We start from the raw sequence: 16,925 nt of genomic DNA on the forward strand, positions 1-16,925 counted from the left end.
TTTATGACTTTTTATGCCTTACTATACTATGACTTTTTATGCCTTACTACAATATGTAGTTTTTATGCCTTATTATAATATGTCGTTTTTATGACTTTTTATGCCTTACTATTCTATGAATTTTTATGCCCTTTTATAATATTTCGTTTTTATGACTTTTTATGCCTTACTATACTATGACTTTTTATGCCTTACTATAATATGTAGTTTTTATGCCTTATTATAATATGTCGTTTTTATGACTTTTTATGCCTTACTATTCTATGAATTTTTATGCCCTTTTTTAATATGTCGTTTTTATGACTTTTTATGGCTTACTATACTAAGACTTTTTATGCCTTACAATACTATGATGTTTTTATGGCTTTTTATGCCCTACTGTATTATGTTTTTATACCTTACTATACTATGATGTTTTTATGCCTTACTATACTATGACTTTTTATGCCTTATTATAATATGTCGTTTTTATTACTTTTTATGCCTTATTATAATATGTCGTTTTTATTACTTTTTATGCCTTACTATACTATGACCTCTTCATTCCTTACTATACCATGTCGTTTTCATACCTCTTACTGAAAAGGTGATTTCTTATGACAGAAAGACGGAAAGGTGAACACACAATCAGACCAACAAGTCAACACTTCAATGTGGCTGTTTTTATTCGTGCTCAAGGGACAGATCTGCTGCAAGGCACACCAAGGTCTCTCTCTGAGTAACAAAAGTTCCAGTGCTGGTATGGCCTTTTGCTCTCCAATGTGCACAAGCTGATGTTGATATGGAGATCTTCACATCCATGGGGCCACTCAGCTTTTACTCGTCCTTCTTCTGAGCTCCTGAGATCATTATTGATCTGTGGGGCTCTAACCACATAAATAAACACAAACATTCATCAATCAAATCATCATCAAATTTTATGACCTTATATGTCATTTTTATGACTTTTATGCCTTACTATCCTTTGACGTTTTCATGACTTTTTGTGCCCTAGTATACTATGACATTTGTGTGACCTTTTATATCTTACTATACTATGATTTTTTATGCCTTACTATACTATGACTTTTTATGCCTTTTTATGCCATATTACAATATGATGTTTTTATGCCTTTTTATGCCTTACTATAATATGATGTTTTTATGCCTTTTTATGCCTTACTTTAATATATAGTTTTTATGACTTTTTATGCCTTACTATAATATGACCTTTTTATGCCTTTTTATGCCTTACAAAAAAAAATAGTTTTTATGCCTTTTTATGCCTTACTATAATATATAGTTTTTATGACTTTTTATGCCTTACTATACTATGACTTTTTAAGCCTTTTTATGCCTTACTATACTATGGCTTTTTATGCCTTATTATAATATGTCGTTTTTATGACTTTTTATGCCTTACTATAATATGACGTTTTTATGCCTTTTTATGCCTTGCCATAATATATAGTTTTTATGACTTTTTATGCCTTACTATACTATGACTTTTTATGCTTTATTTATAATATGTCGTTTTTATGACTTTTTATGCCTTACTATTCTATGACCTTTTATGCCTTACTATAGTATGACTTTTTTTGACTTTTTATGCCTTACTATACTATGACTTTTTATGCTTTATTTATAATATGTCGTTTTTATGACTTTTTATGCCTTACTATACTATGACTTTTTATGCCTTACTATACTATGACTTTTTATGCTTTATTATAATATGTCGTTTTTATGACTTTTTATGCCTTACTATAATATTTAGTTTTTATGACTTTTTATGCCTTACTATTCTATGACTTTTTTTATGACTTTTTATGCCTTACTATACTATGACGTTTTTATGACTTTTTATGCCTTACTATAATATGTAGTTTTTATGACTTTTTATGCCTTACTATACTATGACTTTTTATGACTTTTTATGCCATACTATAATACGATGTTTTTATGCCTTTTTATGCCTTACAATACTATGACTTTTATGCCTTACTATAATATGTAGTTTTTATGCCTTACTATAATATGTAGTTTTTACGACCTTTTTATGCCTTACTATACTATGACTTTTTATGCCTTACTATAATATGCAGTTTTTATGCTTTACTATAATATGTAGTTTTTATGACCTTTTATGCCTTACTATACTATGACTTTTTATTAATTTTTATGCCATACTATAATACGATGTTTTTATGCCTTTTTATGCCTTACTATACTATGACTTTTTATGCCTTATGTAGTTTTATGACTTTCTATGCCTTACTATACTATGACTTTTTATGCCTTACGATACTATGACTTTTTATGCCTTACTATAATATCTATTTTTTATGACCTTTTATGCCTTACTATACTATGACTTTTTATGCCTTACTATACTATGACTTTTTATGACTTTTTATGCCATACTATAATATGATGTTTTTATGCCTTTTTATGCCTTACTATACTATGACTTTTTATGCCTTACTATAATATGTAGTTTTTATGCCTAACTATAATATGTAGTTTTATGACTTTTTATGCCTTACTATAATATGTAGTTTTTATGCCTTACTATAATATGACTTTTTATGCCCTAAGTTAATATGTAGTTTTTATGACCTTTTATGCCTTACTATACTATGACTTTTTGTGATTACAATAATATGTAGTTTTTATGACCTTTTATGCCTTACTATACTATGACTTTTTATGACTTTTAATGCCTTACTATAATATGTAGTTTTTATGACGTTTTTATGCCTGTTTATGCCTTACTATACTAGGGTTGCACGGTATACCGGTACCAGTATAGTACCGCGATACTAGAGTTTTGAAAACGGTACTATACCAGCATTTAAAAACAAACGGTACTTTTATTTCATTTTATTGAATGCAAATGAATTGGTAAATTGGAGCCTGTCTCTTTAAGCACAGCGAGGCCAGCGAGTGTGACGTATGACTCGCATGTTTAGACTGAGGAGGAGAGAGAAACGACAAATCGCGTCTTAGACGGAGCGGGTTGAAGAAACTACCGTAGATAGAGATGGCAGCTGCAGAAAATCCCGTACTTGTGGTCAAAATGGGGGCCCGAAGTACGGTGTGGAAATATTTCGGGTTCAAACCGAACGATAAAGGCGAGCCACTGAACCCAGAAACACCGCAGTGCAAGCGATGCTACAAAGTGTGTCTCGCAAAAGCAGGCAACACTTCAAACCTGTCGAAACATTCAAAGGACAACCATGCGGACTTGTTCCGAGACTTCAGTCAAGAACGACAGGTGATAATGTTGTTCACCAGTTCACTGCACTGTAATGTCAATGAAAGAAGTACAAAGCCCCTCCCAGCCCAGTAGTAAACCTACAGTAGCCTGCATACAGAGAGCTAAAACATGTCCATGGTTAATAAATACATTAAAAAATATATTTTTAAAAATTAAATGACATTCTTTAAATATTTAAATAACCCATTAAGGCAATCCATAATATAATGAAATATTTTTTACAAAAAGTATCGAAAAGCGTTGAAAAGTATCGAAATACATATTGGTATCGGTATCGAAACAGATATTTGGTATCGTGACAACCCTATACTATACTATAATGTTCTTATGACGTTTTTTATGCCTTACAATACTATGAATATTTTTATACCTTACAATACGATGGTGTTTTTTTATTACTTACTATACTATGACTTTTTTTTACCGGCGGCTTGGTGGTGATGTGGTTAGAACTGTCGCCTCACAGTGTGGTTCGAACTGTCTTCCTGCAATCCAAAGACATACACATTAGGTTAATAGGCGACTCTAATGCCTAACTATACTATTAACTTTTATGCCTTACTTTATTAAGCTTTATGACATATATATGACATATATGTCCCTATATCAAGAGTGATGCTACCATATGTTTCACCTGTAAGGATTTATTATTATGACATGTATACATCCTCTGGATAAATGAAGATATAACTTTATAACATACATGAAATAGTAAAATGCAAGTTTATTAAAACAACATGCCTATTAAAATTCTATATGTTTGTTTATGATTTTTCTTAATAATTTCTCATTAATTTTAACCATACATGTCTATCTTTTATATTTACATGTGTAATATGAACATATACTGACAGGTTTTGCGATGGATATATGTTTATGTAACATGTCTACAATATAAACATACTAAAATACATGTTCATATGAGCTAGACATGTATGTCAATATGATACTGCAACAGTTTTCATGTTATTTTTACATATATAGGCTATACTTTAAATACCTTTATTATTTTACTTCATATTTGGAAATTCAAAACATGTACATATATTACATTTGCGTATGAGCATTCCTGAATGTAAATTCATATCGTATACGTTAATAAACCGTTTGGTTGACAGCATTAAAAAAACAATCTCTTTGTTTTGAAGGGCTGGCGGGGTTATTGCGTCCCTGACAATGTTGAGACCAAACCTACACACTTGGTTTCAGCCCTCATAGTTAAATGTCTTCCTGATGGGAAGACAAACAAGTCTCATTCTCAAGGACTGGCTATCTTAGCTCTTCTTATTCTGACTCCTCTGTGGCTTCTCTTCCAGGTATTACCATTACCTATACACCAACTACTTGCCCACTAGTCTGAAGAGCATGGTGGACCAGTTGGCCAACTGTGAGGACATCCTGATGAACTTCCTTGTCTCGGCTGTCACCAAACTGCCGCCCATCAAGGTCACACAGAAGAAACAGTATAAGGAGACTATGATGGGACAGGTAAGAATGTATTGAAACCCTTCCCATGTCATTTTGGTGGATATTTATATGTGGATGACTCATTAAAAGAGCTGGTTATCCAAAACTGAACAGCTACCAGTTGAGTGAATTGATCTCCATTAAAGAACCTCTTTGATTTTGTTCTGCCTTGTATAAGTCGTGATTCATGCTGAAGCCAGTGTTGTTTTCTTCCCATCGTGTGTGTCATGGCCTTTCAGCTGGAGCAAACCCTTGCTGCTTTATAAACAGCATGAATTATTCGCTTAAAAGTCTTTTGTCTGACCCATGGGTAAATAGGACAAGTCGCTAACAGCGCTGAGCAAAAACATAGAAAGGAGTCGTGTCAGTCTTAAAGGATTACATCATAGTTTCTAGTCGGGTTCCAGACTCCCAAATATAGAAGATGATCTAGCTGATGATTTATTGAGAAACATTAATGTCAGTCATTAGTCACTAATGGTTTTCTCTTGTCACTGTGGACAACTGTAGATGATGACTGAAAGAATGCAGATCATTGTCATTGTCGTCTTCATGTAATGTTCATGTCTCCTTCCCCCCACTGACATAAAGCAGTGTTTGTTTTTTTCTGGCGTACACCCACGTCCCTGTAATGTTTGATGACCTGTATCCTTTCATTGACACCGCCAGTTCATTTCCATCCTAAACACAAATAAAATCATGATTTTTCATTTTTTGGATTAGTTGGGGTACTCAATAATCTTTTCACGTACCCCCCCTAGCAACTGCAGAAAACTCTTATAAACAGTTACCCTGGTTTGAGTTTACATCAGTGATGTAAAGAAATGATTATTCATAACACTGACAGCATGACTCTAAACCTGTCCTTTTGTCTTTCTTCCTCATGTTCTTTGTTCCTACCAGTCTTCGAGGGCATCTCGCTGGGCCGATCCAGACCACTTTGCCCAGCGACAGACCTGCATGAACAAATTCGCCAGCTGGTTTGGCGCCATGCCACTGGTCCACTCCCAGATGAGACTGGACCCCGTCCTGTTCAAGGACCAGGTCTCCATCCTCCGCAAGAAATACAGGGACATCGAGAGGCTCTGACAGGACCGGCGCCCCCTTGGGGGAGACCCCACACAGGGGGAGGTGCGAGAGACTGACTCAGTGGAGAGTAGAAGGAGTAGTAGGACTACAGCAGGATGGACAGGGAGCGACACAGCTCTTTCTTCCACTCAGCACATTGCCAATGACCACAGCGCCGCTGCTGCCAGGACTTGACGCGGGAAGGGATGAATAGGAAACAAGCAGATGGCGTTTGGATTTGAAAAACACAAACAAAAAACGCAAACACAGACAGACAAAGAGGAGAACACAAACTGATGGACAAGCCAAACAGTACTGTATGTTTCGCAAATGTGCAAACACACAGCACACACTACTGACGACGAGAACTCTTGAATAGAATATTTTTTTGTACAACACGAACAAGGACGATATTGACTTTCCTGCTCTTTCGGCACATGTACAGGACGGTAGAAGAGGGAAGGTGTCCATGATTGCAAACCTGGCAACCCCGCCCACCACAAATCCTACTGGTCACCCCTAGCAACCCCAGTCTGCATCAGGACATAATACCTGGACTCACTACCAAAACCCTTGCTTTATAGCCTGGGAAACCCTGTTCTTTAGTTGCTTTGATTTCATTGTACAAATCAGCTCTCTGTAACACTGTCAACCCTTTTTCCTCGCTCCGAGGTTTTTTAAATCGGAGCATCATCAGTTTTTAATATTTTCTTTTTTGAGACAGAAAAGGTTAACAGCAGTGTCCAACCTGTTATTACAAGGTTTTCATTGAAAAGAAGCCATTATCTCCTGATATTCTCAGCTATCGACACACATCCTTGAGCCTCAAGTCTGAAAACATCCTGTCTGTCCTATCCTTGGCTCATTCCTTGATGTGCTGATATGGCTTTTATAATGGTCTATTTGCTTCCCTGTTATCACTAAGATAAGTTAGAAAAACATTTCGTTTCATATCCCATTTTCCTCTCATACTCACCATGGCATTTGTACTTTTTCTTATCTTTTTTTTTCCCACTTGCTTTCATCATCTTTTCTTTACCCCTTCAAACTCTCTACTTTCACTCTTCTTTGTGCGTATGTGTGTGTTGTGTGTACAGAGCCTTGAAAAGTTGGTTCATCCAACCATAAGCTCAAGCAGAGTACATTTTCCCTCCGTTGGAATGAGCGAAATGAACATTTCTGGATGAAATGGAGCAGAACGCTGCATTCTAACCCAAACTCGTTTCACCCTTTTTTTTTAACTTCCTGCACGGCCTCACAGCACTATCCTTACAGGGAGAAAATTTCAGACTATAGCAGGTCTTTAGTGACCAGCATCATTTCACAGGAGTGCTTATAGAGAGATGTTTTTTTTTAATGCTTAGAGCATCAGTGCCATTCTGACATCAGGGTCTGCCTTTAAAATTGTTTATTGCACATCACGTTGCCTACATCAGTCTGAGACGCCTAGATGTTCTCCTCTTGAAATATTCTAGTCATCAGTCCGATGTGGCTCTCCTGCCACCATTACTTCTTTTCTTTTTTTCGCTCTCTGTCTCTCTCTCCCCCGTGACATATCAGAGAACCTCAGAGCCATTAAATTGACAGAAGGTTTTATCCTCCATTTGTCAGGCAGAGATACGTTTGGGCTTCAATTAGGTAAACCTATTTCATTTGGAGTGCTGTTTTATTCCCGGGGGACAATCTGTTGCTGAAACACTCTAACATTATGGACCATTGTGTTGTGAAAGCAGCGACCCACAAACATGACCTGCTGGCTAATGCTAGCCTTGGGAGGACAGCTTTCCCCCCTCCCTCCCTTCCTCCCTCCCTAACACACCCTCCCTTGCGGCCCTGCTTGTCCTTTACTTATAAACAGCTGCTCATATCGTTGTTGTATCCACATCAAACCGCCTGACATTTTGCACCTTAAATTACCTTATTGGTATCAGACAACCAGATCAAAATGCTAAAATAAGCTCTCTCAACCTTTTTAATTGATCACTTCAAAGGGAGAGGCTGTCAGAGAAAATGGCTGGCTCATAGCGGAGCTGCTGCGTGCTGTCATTAGGTCTGCGTGCAGCCCCAGAGCACAGACGGTCCACTCACACTCACATTTAGTCTGCAGACACTTGAATGAAAGCAGCGTGCTTTTAGTGGCCTTTCTGTCAGGCAGGCATTCAGCTTAATGTCTCAGCCAAAGCTTTTCAGGGTGTGTGCTAATCGGTAGCTGTCATCGACATCAATCAGTATCAGTGTCACACATTCAATGACTGTTTTTACTTTTTCATTAATTTACGTTTTGTTCTACAAAGAGTTTATGTAAAATGTATTGTAAAGCCTTTACAGTGTCAACAATGGGGATGCTCATGCTTTCAGGTGTCATAATCCAAATACTGCCACAGCAAAGCTACTCTGTTCCAGCAGATCATATCAAACCCAGCAGGACTATCATGTTTTTTTTTTTTTCCTCACACCATTGTTTTGAATATAATGTTTGTATTTAAATTCTGGATTGTGATTTTTTTTTTATTTTTTTATTTTTTTTACTTTTGCCAGGAGAGATTTATGATCCATTTAATGTGAGTCACAACAAAGTGTTCGATCATCTACAGTATGTGATTATGGGAAAAACATACTCCTCACTTGGTCTGCATCTGGTCCCTATTTCATCTTCACAGAACCATATTGTTTGAATCCATATCAAGTCTTTTATGTTAGATTTTTTTTGAATCACTGTTGTTGATTATCTCATGAGAACCACGTCCCCCAGCTTTGCAAAAAAAAAAAAAGAAAAAAGAAAAAAAAACACCACCCATTTCAAATCCCTGCAACTGTCAGCATTGTACATAGACATATATTTATTTTTTTGGGAAAAAAAAAAAAAGACTGTGTACGATTTGAGATGACGTGGCGAATACATGAGACTGATTCTGCATCGCTGAGGGGAGTTAATGGTATTTATTCATTTTATTTTCGACACACTGTGCACATTAATCCACAGATGCCGATATAAAGCTCATATTATGTTTCACTTTGCATTGGTTTTCCAGGGAAACATCTATCACACTCGATCACTTTCTCGTACAGAAGTTGCCCGAGAGAGAGAGAGAAAGGGGGAACATTTTCAGAGTCGTCGTAGCAGAGCTTCAACTCCTGAAAAGATTGCATACACCAGTGATATAGAATTGGATTGGGCCGCACCATCTTGGCTCTCCATGGGAGTCAAATTGCAAAGTCCCAATAAAGACTACGCCAACTGAAACATGGAAAATAATAAGCAGCTGGGTCCCCTGTACCAGATGGAAACATTTTCAGATCCTGCTCTAACATCTTCCCCCAATGCATTACAATAATGGGTCTGGGGCTCTGACACAGTTGTTTAAATTGCCTCTTTCACAGCCTGCGTTTCAGGTCAGATAAACTTGGCAGCAGACTCTGTCCCATCTTTCAGTTGGCGTGCCGTACAGTGTGTCATCAGAGTGTGATGGATGCGAGTTAGGCCACAAGGAAAACCTCTGCATCCACTTAAAAAAAAAAAAAAAACGCCTGTCATTTGATCTGGAGGAACATTATGCAAGTTATCATTGTGCGCTTCAACACAGATGGAAGAAGGTTTACCCAAAATGTGCCAGGCAGTTGGTGTTTATAGCGACGGCGGCATGTGTTCTGGAAACTAGTCTGTTCTTGATTTGTGCCTTTTATCAACATTTGAGTTCTTGACATGCCAAGCACGGTCTGTCCCACACTATTTCCAGTAGACGGGCAACAATAGCACCCCCCACCCACCCACCCCCCCGAACAGCCCTGCCTTCATACACTGGATGAGACACAGCATTCCATTCTCTTACTACAAACACCCCGTTTTCATCTTTGTGTTTGGACACTGTTGCCAAGGCGACCACGCATGACCACTTCCTGTTTGGGATTATTTATCAGCGATTGGCTGTATCACGCTACCAATCGGTAGCAGTAATATCTGTTGATCTGTAAGGACTCGGTCAAGCCCAGCTGTCCTGATGCCTTCTCCTCCCTCCTACCTTGTAATTAACAGAAGACTTTTATAGAGGTCACAAATGAAATAGATAAATGCCAATTTTGTAAGAATGATTTATAAAAAAAAAATAAACTCATATTTGATGATAAATGCATCTCTTTGTGTTATTTTTTTAACAGGCTGTGTTTACATGGTTTGACTCAAATACAACAGTTATTTTTGTTTTCTGGTATAAATCATGCTGAACGAGTTTCCAAGCTGGAGCTGAGTATCGGTCCTCAATACATTTTTTTTTTTATACCAACCACAATCAAATACCATCAAGAACTGAAAACTGTCATTGAATGTCCGGTCAGATTCATAATTGCTTAATTACACTGTATTCAGAGCACAACCAATCCTGGATTATTGAGACAAATACCTATCATTATTTGAGAGTTCAATAATCAACAGATATTCATGATGATTAAAGAGTTGTACCAAAGGTAACATTTTACACTTGGAAAAACAAGCTTGTTAGGGCTTTCTGGTGGACATGTACAGATGTTGCTAAATTAACACAGATGTATCGTTAGCATTGTTATAGAGCAATTTCTTATTGGCTGACATAAATGCTGCACCACATGGACCCTAAAAAGATAACTAGTGCATAGAGGACAGCTAATGGGGATACAAAAAACTAAATACATAAACAGACCAATAGATCTGTGACTATTGATCTGAGAACTGATCTCAATTACGATCTTGTAATTGATCTGATCAATGTAAGTAAATGATCTCTGATCTAATAAATTTTGCCGATTTTAGAATATTTTTAAGTTAAAACACAAATAGAGACCTTTCTTTCTTTTCTCTATATTTAAACAACATTCATTATTTGGTAACTGTGGCTTCTTTGTTATATTAAAAAGAAGTTTGTAGCAAAACATAATTTACATTTCTCAGAGTAAACTGTTGATATAAGTATTGTTTTGGTACTGATACTGAAACTATATTGCGATACCATTAAAACTACACATTATGAGCAGAAGCACAGATTCCATGCTGAGTTAAGGGCTTTGTCTCAAATCTTTTAAAAAATTTGTCTGGAACAAGCAAATAGGGGAAAACATGCTTTAGTTTGTACTCGGCTTAACAGCTTCACTATCAGTCTCTTCACCTGTGAAAGTCTACAAGACAGTGACGGAGAATGAGTACATCAAAAAGTTGATTTAAACCCTTTACATACACATTAGTAAGGACATTACAGGATATTATCTGTAACCGTCTGAGGATTCTTATTTTTTCTGCCCATGAACAAACACACTGACGGCGTGATAAGAGGCTGCGCTGACACAGAGGAGACTGATGGTTTGTATTTTCGTGCTTGCTTTTGTGCTCACACTGTCAACATCAGAGCGTAACCCTGAACATTTGTATTCGCTTCATCATTTGCGACGGTGTGTGCATGGACAAGTACTCAGGCCCTGACCTCAGCCTCAGCTGAATGAGAACACACTCCATTTGTACAGTAATAATAGTCCCGCAATGCTGCATTGCCCTCGGAGATATAATAACCACCCCTGTATTAGACCACTGAGGAGGGGTTTATTAGTCACTACTCAGAGCATTGATTTTTTTTTTCTTCTCTGCTGAAAGCCTCCTCATTGCTCCAACACTGCATCTGTCCTTTTGTGTCTCCCTGAGGACAATGGCCTCATAACACATCTTAGATATGACCCCAGCTTTGCTCTGAATTATTAAACACACCCATATCAGACACTGATATTCTCATGCATATCTGTGACCTAACAGTGGTGCCTTATGCCTGCGTGTGTGTGCACACATGTACTCACATTTTAGCTCCTTTTTTTTTTTTTTTTTAAGTTAAAACACAAATAGAGACCAAAATCTCCACCCACTTGACTTGGCTGGCTTCTTATTTAAAAAAAAAAAAAAAAAAGGGCTGTATTTATCAAGTATATCAAAGTAGGAAATCAGTCCTAAGAGGCCAAAAAGTAAATCTGGAGTACAGGCATTTCATCAATCTTCCTAACTTAAAGAACAACTTCTATTTCTGCTAATTAGGAAAGCTCCTGAGGTGTCCTAACATGTTAGAAGTTGCCAAGAGATGGTGTTCAGGCAGAAACTTTCACTGATGACTATGAGCTTGTTAAAAAAAAATCAAATTTTGGCAAAAAAAATTAAATCTTCTGACCGACCTTGTGAAGGATGCAAAAGAATGTGGATGCTCTCACCAACCATAATCTTTGCAACCTCACATCGCCAGGAGGGAAACTGCAGCTTTGAAACAGCGATGATTTGGATCATGTGTCGCAACCAGGTCTGCGGTAATAAATCTAACTTTGATCACTCATACAACTCCTCAGATAACTGTCAGGTTTATTTACTTTCAAACCACTCAGCGTGAAGTTATGGATAAGCAAGCTGCGCTCATGCATATCAGGTGTTTATTTATTTAATCATTCATCTAAAATTACCTACGGCTAAACGACGGTATGTTTATACTGTTACTGTGTCAGATGATATCAGCTTTTGGCAGATATATTGATATCTGTGAAGATGTCAACCACAAGAAATTATAGCACAGAAATGCCAAAGTAGGTCTGAGGTCATTTAGAAATAGTGTCACCATTGGTATTTGTTCACCAGAGAGCTCTGACAAGTTCTGTCTATAAAAAAAAACACAAATCTAATGAATCTGTATCAAGATTGTTTGTTCATGTCATGCATTTATGTTTTAAAAAAATAAAGAAATAGGCAAATATATAACATTACCAGGTCTGTCTCAAATATCAATATACGAGTCAGCCTCAAAAATCCAGTCGGGCTGGAGCCAGAACACAAATAAGTAATTTCCCCACCTATAGGGACACGCCAGTTAACAGAGGGTGTAGTTGTAAGTTAAACTGGCAAACGGAAGAGAAAATAAAGTCCATGTTTTCAGTGGAAATGTGCCCACAGCCTTGTTTACAACAGATTCGAGATGTGGTGGCAATATAGGCCGTGTAAAAACTGGAGCAGGATGTGTCGTACAGCTGAATCCAATTATTTACTATTTGATATTGTGCAGTACATACATACACACACTCATGCCAGTGTTTGCTTACAGCCCACTGCAAATGGCTTATTCATAAACACCATCATAAAAGTTAAGCTATTAATTCATTTTGGCTTGTTTTTGCATATACAGTACAGATAACTCAGTTGTCTATGGTATTTCCCATTCAAGTGAATGGGAAAGTGGTCTTATAGGCCCCACTGTATATAAAATTATAAACTGTATCATAAAGTCCACTTTGTGGCTGCAAGTGTCATAAAAGAGGAATGTCACACTCTCTCAGGAGCAACCCCTCTTTCTTGCTCAAAGAAATCCATCCATCAAGCCATCAGTTTTCTGCCCCCTATCCAGCTAAGCAAGGTAGTCCAGACATCTCTCTCCCCAGCAACGTTATCCAGCTCCTCCTGGGGAAACCCGAGGCATTCCCAGGCCAGATGAGATATGTAGTCTTTCCAGCGTGTTCTGGGTCTACCAGGGGGGCTCTTACCAGTTGCAAGAATACATCCAATAAAAAGCAGCTAAGAGGAATCCTGATCGGACGCCCAAACCTCTACTCCGAGCTCCCAACAGATGCCTAAGCTCCCTACCCTTTCTGTAACGGTGAGCCCAGCCACCTTACAGAGGAAGCTCATTTCAATCTCATTCTTTTGGTCACCATCCAGAGTTCATGACTATAGGTGAGGGTTGAAACATAAATCAACTGCTAAATAGACAGCTTTGCCTTCCGGCTTAACTCCCTCTTCACCACAGCGGTCCGGTACAACGACCACATTATTACTGACACTGAACCAATCTGCCTCCAACCTGAACAGAGCGGCGCTCTTCCTCAGCCTCGTGGGTAGCCTCGCAGCCACCCGGCAACAAACACCCTGGGCAACTCCTTCTCCCAGGAGTTTGGTTCCCGAGACAGTGCTATGCGAGAAGGTGAGCCCAATTATATCTAGTAGGTACCGCTCCATCTCCCGCACTAACTCTGGCTCCCTTTCCACCACGTTCCTAGGATGATGTGAAGCTACTATGAATGAAACTCAACACTCTTCCACTTGCAGTCCTCCTTTTATAGTTGTATTTCTGTGGTGGGTATGACATAAGTCTGTTGTTGCAATATTGGAATTTGTGCTGTGGAAATGTACACTACACTAAATTTACTATCTGAGCTGTTATTGTAGGCTACAGATAATTCCTACTCCCTAAACATTTCTTTACACAGCCTTTATTTGTTGGTGCTGGCTGCTTCCCTTGCTATTATTTGAATACCAGCTTTTATATTTTACTTTAAAAAGGTAAATAACTCTCAGAGGTAGGAGTGTGTTTAGTGCCGGGTTAGCTGTTTTACCAAATACTCAACGCACTGATATCGAAAAAACGCAAAACACAGCAATGGCTTTTAAAAAAATCACAGCAAAATTTATAGATCAGCAGAATCTTTAACACATTATTATAACATGTCAAATCCAATCAGAGCGAAATATTAATAAGTTTACATCAAATAAAAAAATCAGATCTATATAGTAAGAATAAGATTCATGAATTTGCCACAGTGTCTGTCTTTCTTATTAAAGTTCTTGGAGGTGATAAAAAACTTTTTTTTTTTTTTTTTTTAATTTAGGACTTCAGACAATTCTAATATTATGAACCGTAACAGATATACAGAATATGAGGATTAAATATAATATAGCAATGCATCTCCATTGAGCTAGTACCTACAAATAGATAAAACATAGTATATCAGCTCTTCAGATCGATTCAGTCATAATGTTGATTGAAGTGTAGAATATCGAGGTAGACAGAATATTTTCTGCCATCGCCCATGTTGATGTCACCCTCAGCCTTCATTTGTCTCCTCTTGTTTTCCTTCTATTGTTTCATGTCTTTTTCTTCAGCAAAAAGGGCTGATATTGCCAAAGTCCCCATTTCTTCTGTAAAGTGCAGCCTCAGCCAGTCTGTGCTACCCTGTCAAACGTCCAGTTATCCTGACCGTTATTTATAGTCAATGTGTGCATCTGTGTGTGTGTGTGTGTGTGTGTGTGTTTTACATGATTGAGGGTGTGTGTGCGAGTTTGTGTGTGTAAGTGCGTGTGTGTTTGTGGCTCAGCTTCTGACAGCCAGCATGGAGTTGATCTCCCAGATGAGGTTGCGGAGTTGGTCCATGATTTGCTTCAGCTGCTGATTCTTCTGCTTCAGCTTCTGCAAGAAAAATGACAAAAAGAGAAAAGAAATTATGTATTTTCAAATGCAAAGAATAAAAAAAAAAAAAAAAATCTGAAAATATCAGAGTGTCACTGACAAAACATTTCAAGAAACGATCAAGCAATTACATTTTCAGTAGAAGAAAAAAAAAGCTCATAGTGCTGTTATGGATCACAATCAAGAAGCAGCTACACTGTACTACTTAAGTTAATATTTTTCCCATCTGCACTACTTTGACGACATGCCATCAGCACAGCACATAATTCACACTTGCTGCACCACTATAAAGCCTTGTAAAATATAATTCACTTAACCATACTACTGAGAAAAACTGATTCCAGATGTAATCTCCGTCCTAATGACCGAGCGGTTTTGCTGCTCGCATGAGAAAATGAACAGGGAGTTTTTGCCCAGCAGGAAGTCCTGTGAGAAAAGATAGTTGAAGGTCCTCTTCAAATTTAGCATTAGTCTTAGTTATTTTCATGAACTAAATTATTGGACAAATTTAAGAGATTAAAAGCTTTGGAATCAACAAAGTTTCAGCAAATCATCCTAAGGCGGATGTGGATGTATGTACCATATTTCATGGTAAACCATCCAACAGATACATATACCACATACCCAGAGCCTAACTGTATTTGTGACCTGTTTTAAAAGACTTACATCTTCAGTAGAAATGAATGAGCCTGGGGTTCAGTGACACAGACAAAACCACATAGTTGGTTTTGGTCTTTTCATGGGATTTGTTGACAGAAAAACATATAATGACACCTGCCTTACCCACAGACTTTATATGGGATGAGGATTAATACGTTTGAAAGCCTCATTTAACTTCAGGTATTTCCTCCTGACACACACAATAGACAAAGTTTTCTCACTTGCATGTTGACCTCTCCTCAAGTACTCAGTGCGTCAGTTGACTTAATCAATCCTGGTCCTGGCTAATCGCTGAACTAACACATCTGGCTTGCTTCAGCGGCGTACAGGTACATCACAGAGGAGCAAACAACCCAATCTCCCTGTCAGTCACTGAGGGCTTTGTCCGCCGATTGCCTCTGAATGTGCTTCCAAGATCTCTAAGTCAACAGCTGCCATGGACTGAAGTACCTCACTGCCCAAGCTTTATACATAAACAAATAATGGCTCCTGAGCTGCTGCTGCTGCTGCTGTTGGAAAGTCAGAATTGAAAAAACAGGTACAGCTGCCAAATGTGTGCTGCCTTTGATCAGGTAAGTCGGGCAAAACATCTACATTTGGAGTGTTGGGCAAATTTAGCAGCAGCGGTACATCACAGCTTCTTACTCAGCTTCTTTTCTTCTGAAAAATAGCCAGAGAGAGAGAAAGACGGGCTCCTTCAGTCAGGAGCTACTGTATCTGCAGTGCAGTGAAATCTATTAAGATTAAATCCATCTCACTCTCTCGGTAACACTCCTTTAGCCATGACTAATTACCAGACATTTTTGCAGCGCAGATAACACCTTGAGCAATCGATTTCACACAGCTCTCTTAATATCAACTGTTTAGCTGATTGTCCTTGAAGATATTCCAGAGTGGAACATTTGGAAGCCTTCCCGTCTCTCTCTCTCCGAGGGGCTCTCACTGCCGCTCAAGCTCTCTCGCTCTCTTCTCTCTTCCTCTTTCACTCTCCCTCTCTCTGACTTTCACTTTGATTCTGAGAGCGTGTGTGTGTATTACATGGGATATGCCTCATTACCCTGACAAGCAAGTCTCTTCTAACTCATCATTTATTCCGTATTAATGAGATGATACTTTGAGCCTTTTATAATTTCAGTCTTTTTTAAACAAAGAATACAAAACTGCTTCTGTTTTTTTTTTCTTTTCTTTTTAACTAAACATTTTTTCACATGAAAAAGAGCTGCAGCCTTAGATACATGTTTCATCTC

General features: G+C 37.9%; 2 protein-coding genes across 2 annotated transcripts in view; one reads left to right on the forward strand and one right to left on the reverse strand.

Moving 5' to 3' along the window:
• The window catches only part of ext1b (exostosin glycosyltransferase 1b), a 131,186-nt gene extending 116,734 nt beyond the window's left edge, over window positions 1-14,452 (forward strand). The window contains exons 10-11 of the mRNA XM_056399223.1: window positions 4,576-4,747; window positions 5,630-14,452. Of these exons, the coding sequence (XP_056255198.1) occupies window positions 4,576-4,747; window positions 5,630-5,815 (358 nt within the window). The 3' untranslated portion in view covers window positions 5,816-14,452. The remainder of the gene's footprint in view (window positions 1-4,575; window positions 4,748-5,629) is intronic.
• The window catches only part of med30 (mediator complex subunit 30), a 38,683-nt gene continuing 30,052 nt past the window's right edge, over window positions 8,295-16,925 (reverse strand). Inside the window, exon 5 of the mRNA XM_056399224.1 lies at window positions 8,295-15,018. Within this exon, the coding sequence (XP_056255199.1) occupies window positions 14,923-15,018 (96 nt within the window). The 3' untranslated portion in view covers window positions 8,295-14,922. The remainder of the gene's footprint in view (window positions 15,019-16,925) is intronic.

Source organism: Seriola aureovittata, chromosome 16, assembly GCF_021018895.1.
Source record: "Seriola aureovittata isolate HTS-2021-v1 ecotype China chromosome 16, ASM2101889v1, whole genome shotgun sequence".
Classification (NCBI taxonomy): domain Eukaryota; kingdom Metazoa; phylum Chordata; class Actinopteri; order Carangiformes; family Carangidae; genus Seriola; species Seriola aureovittata.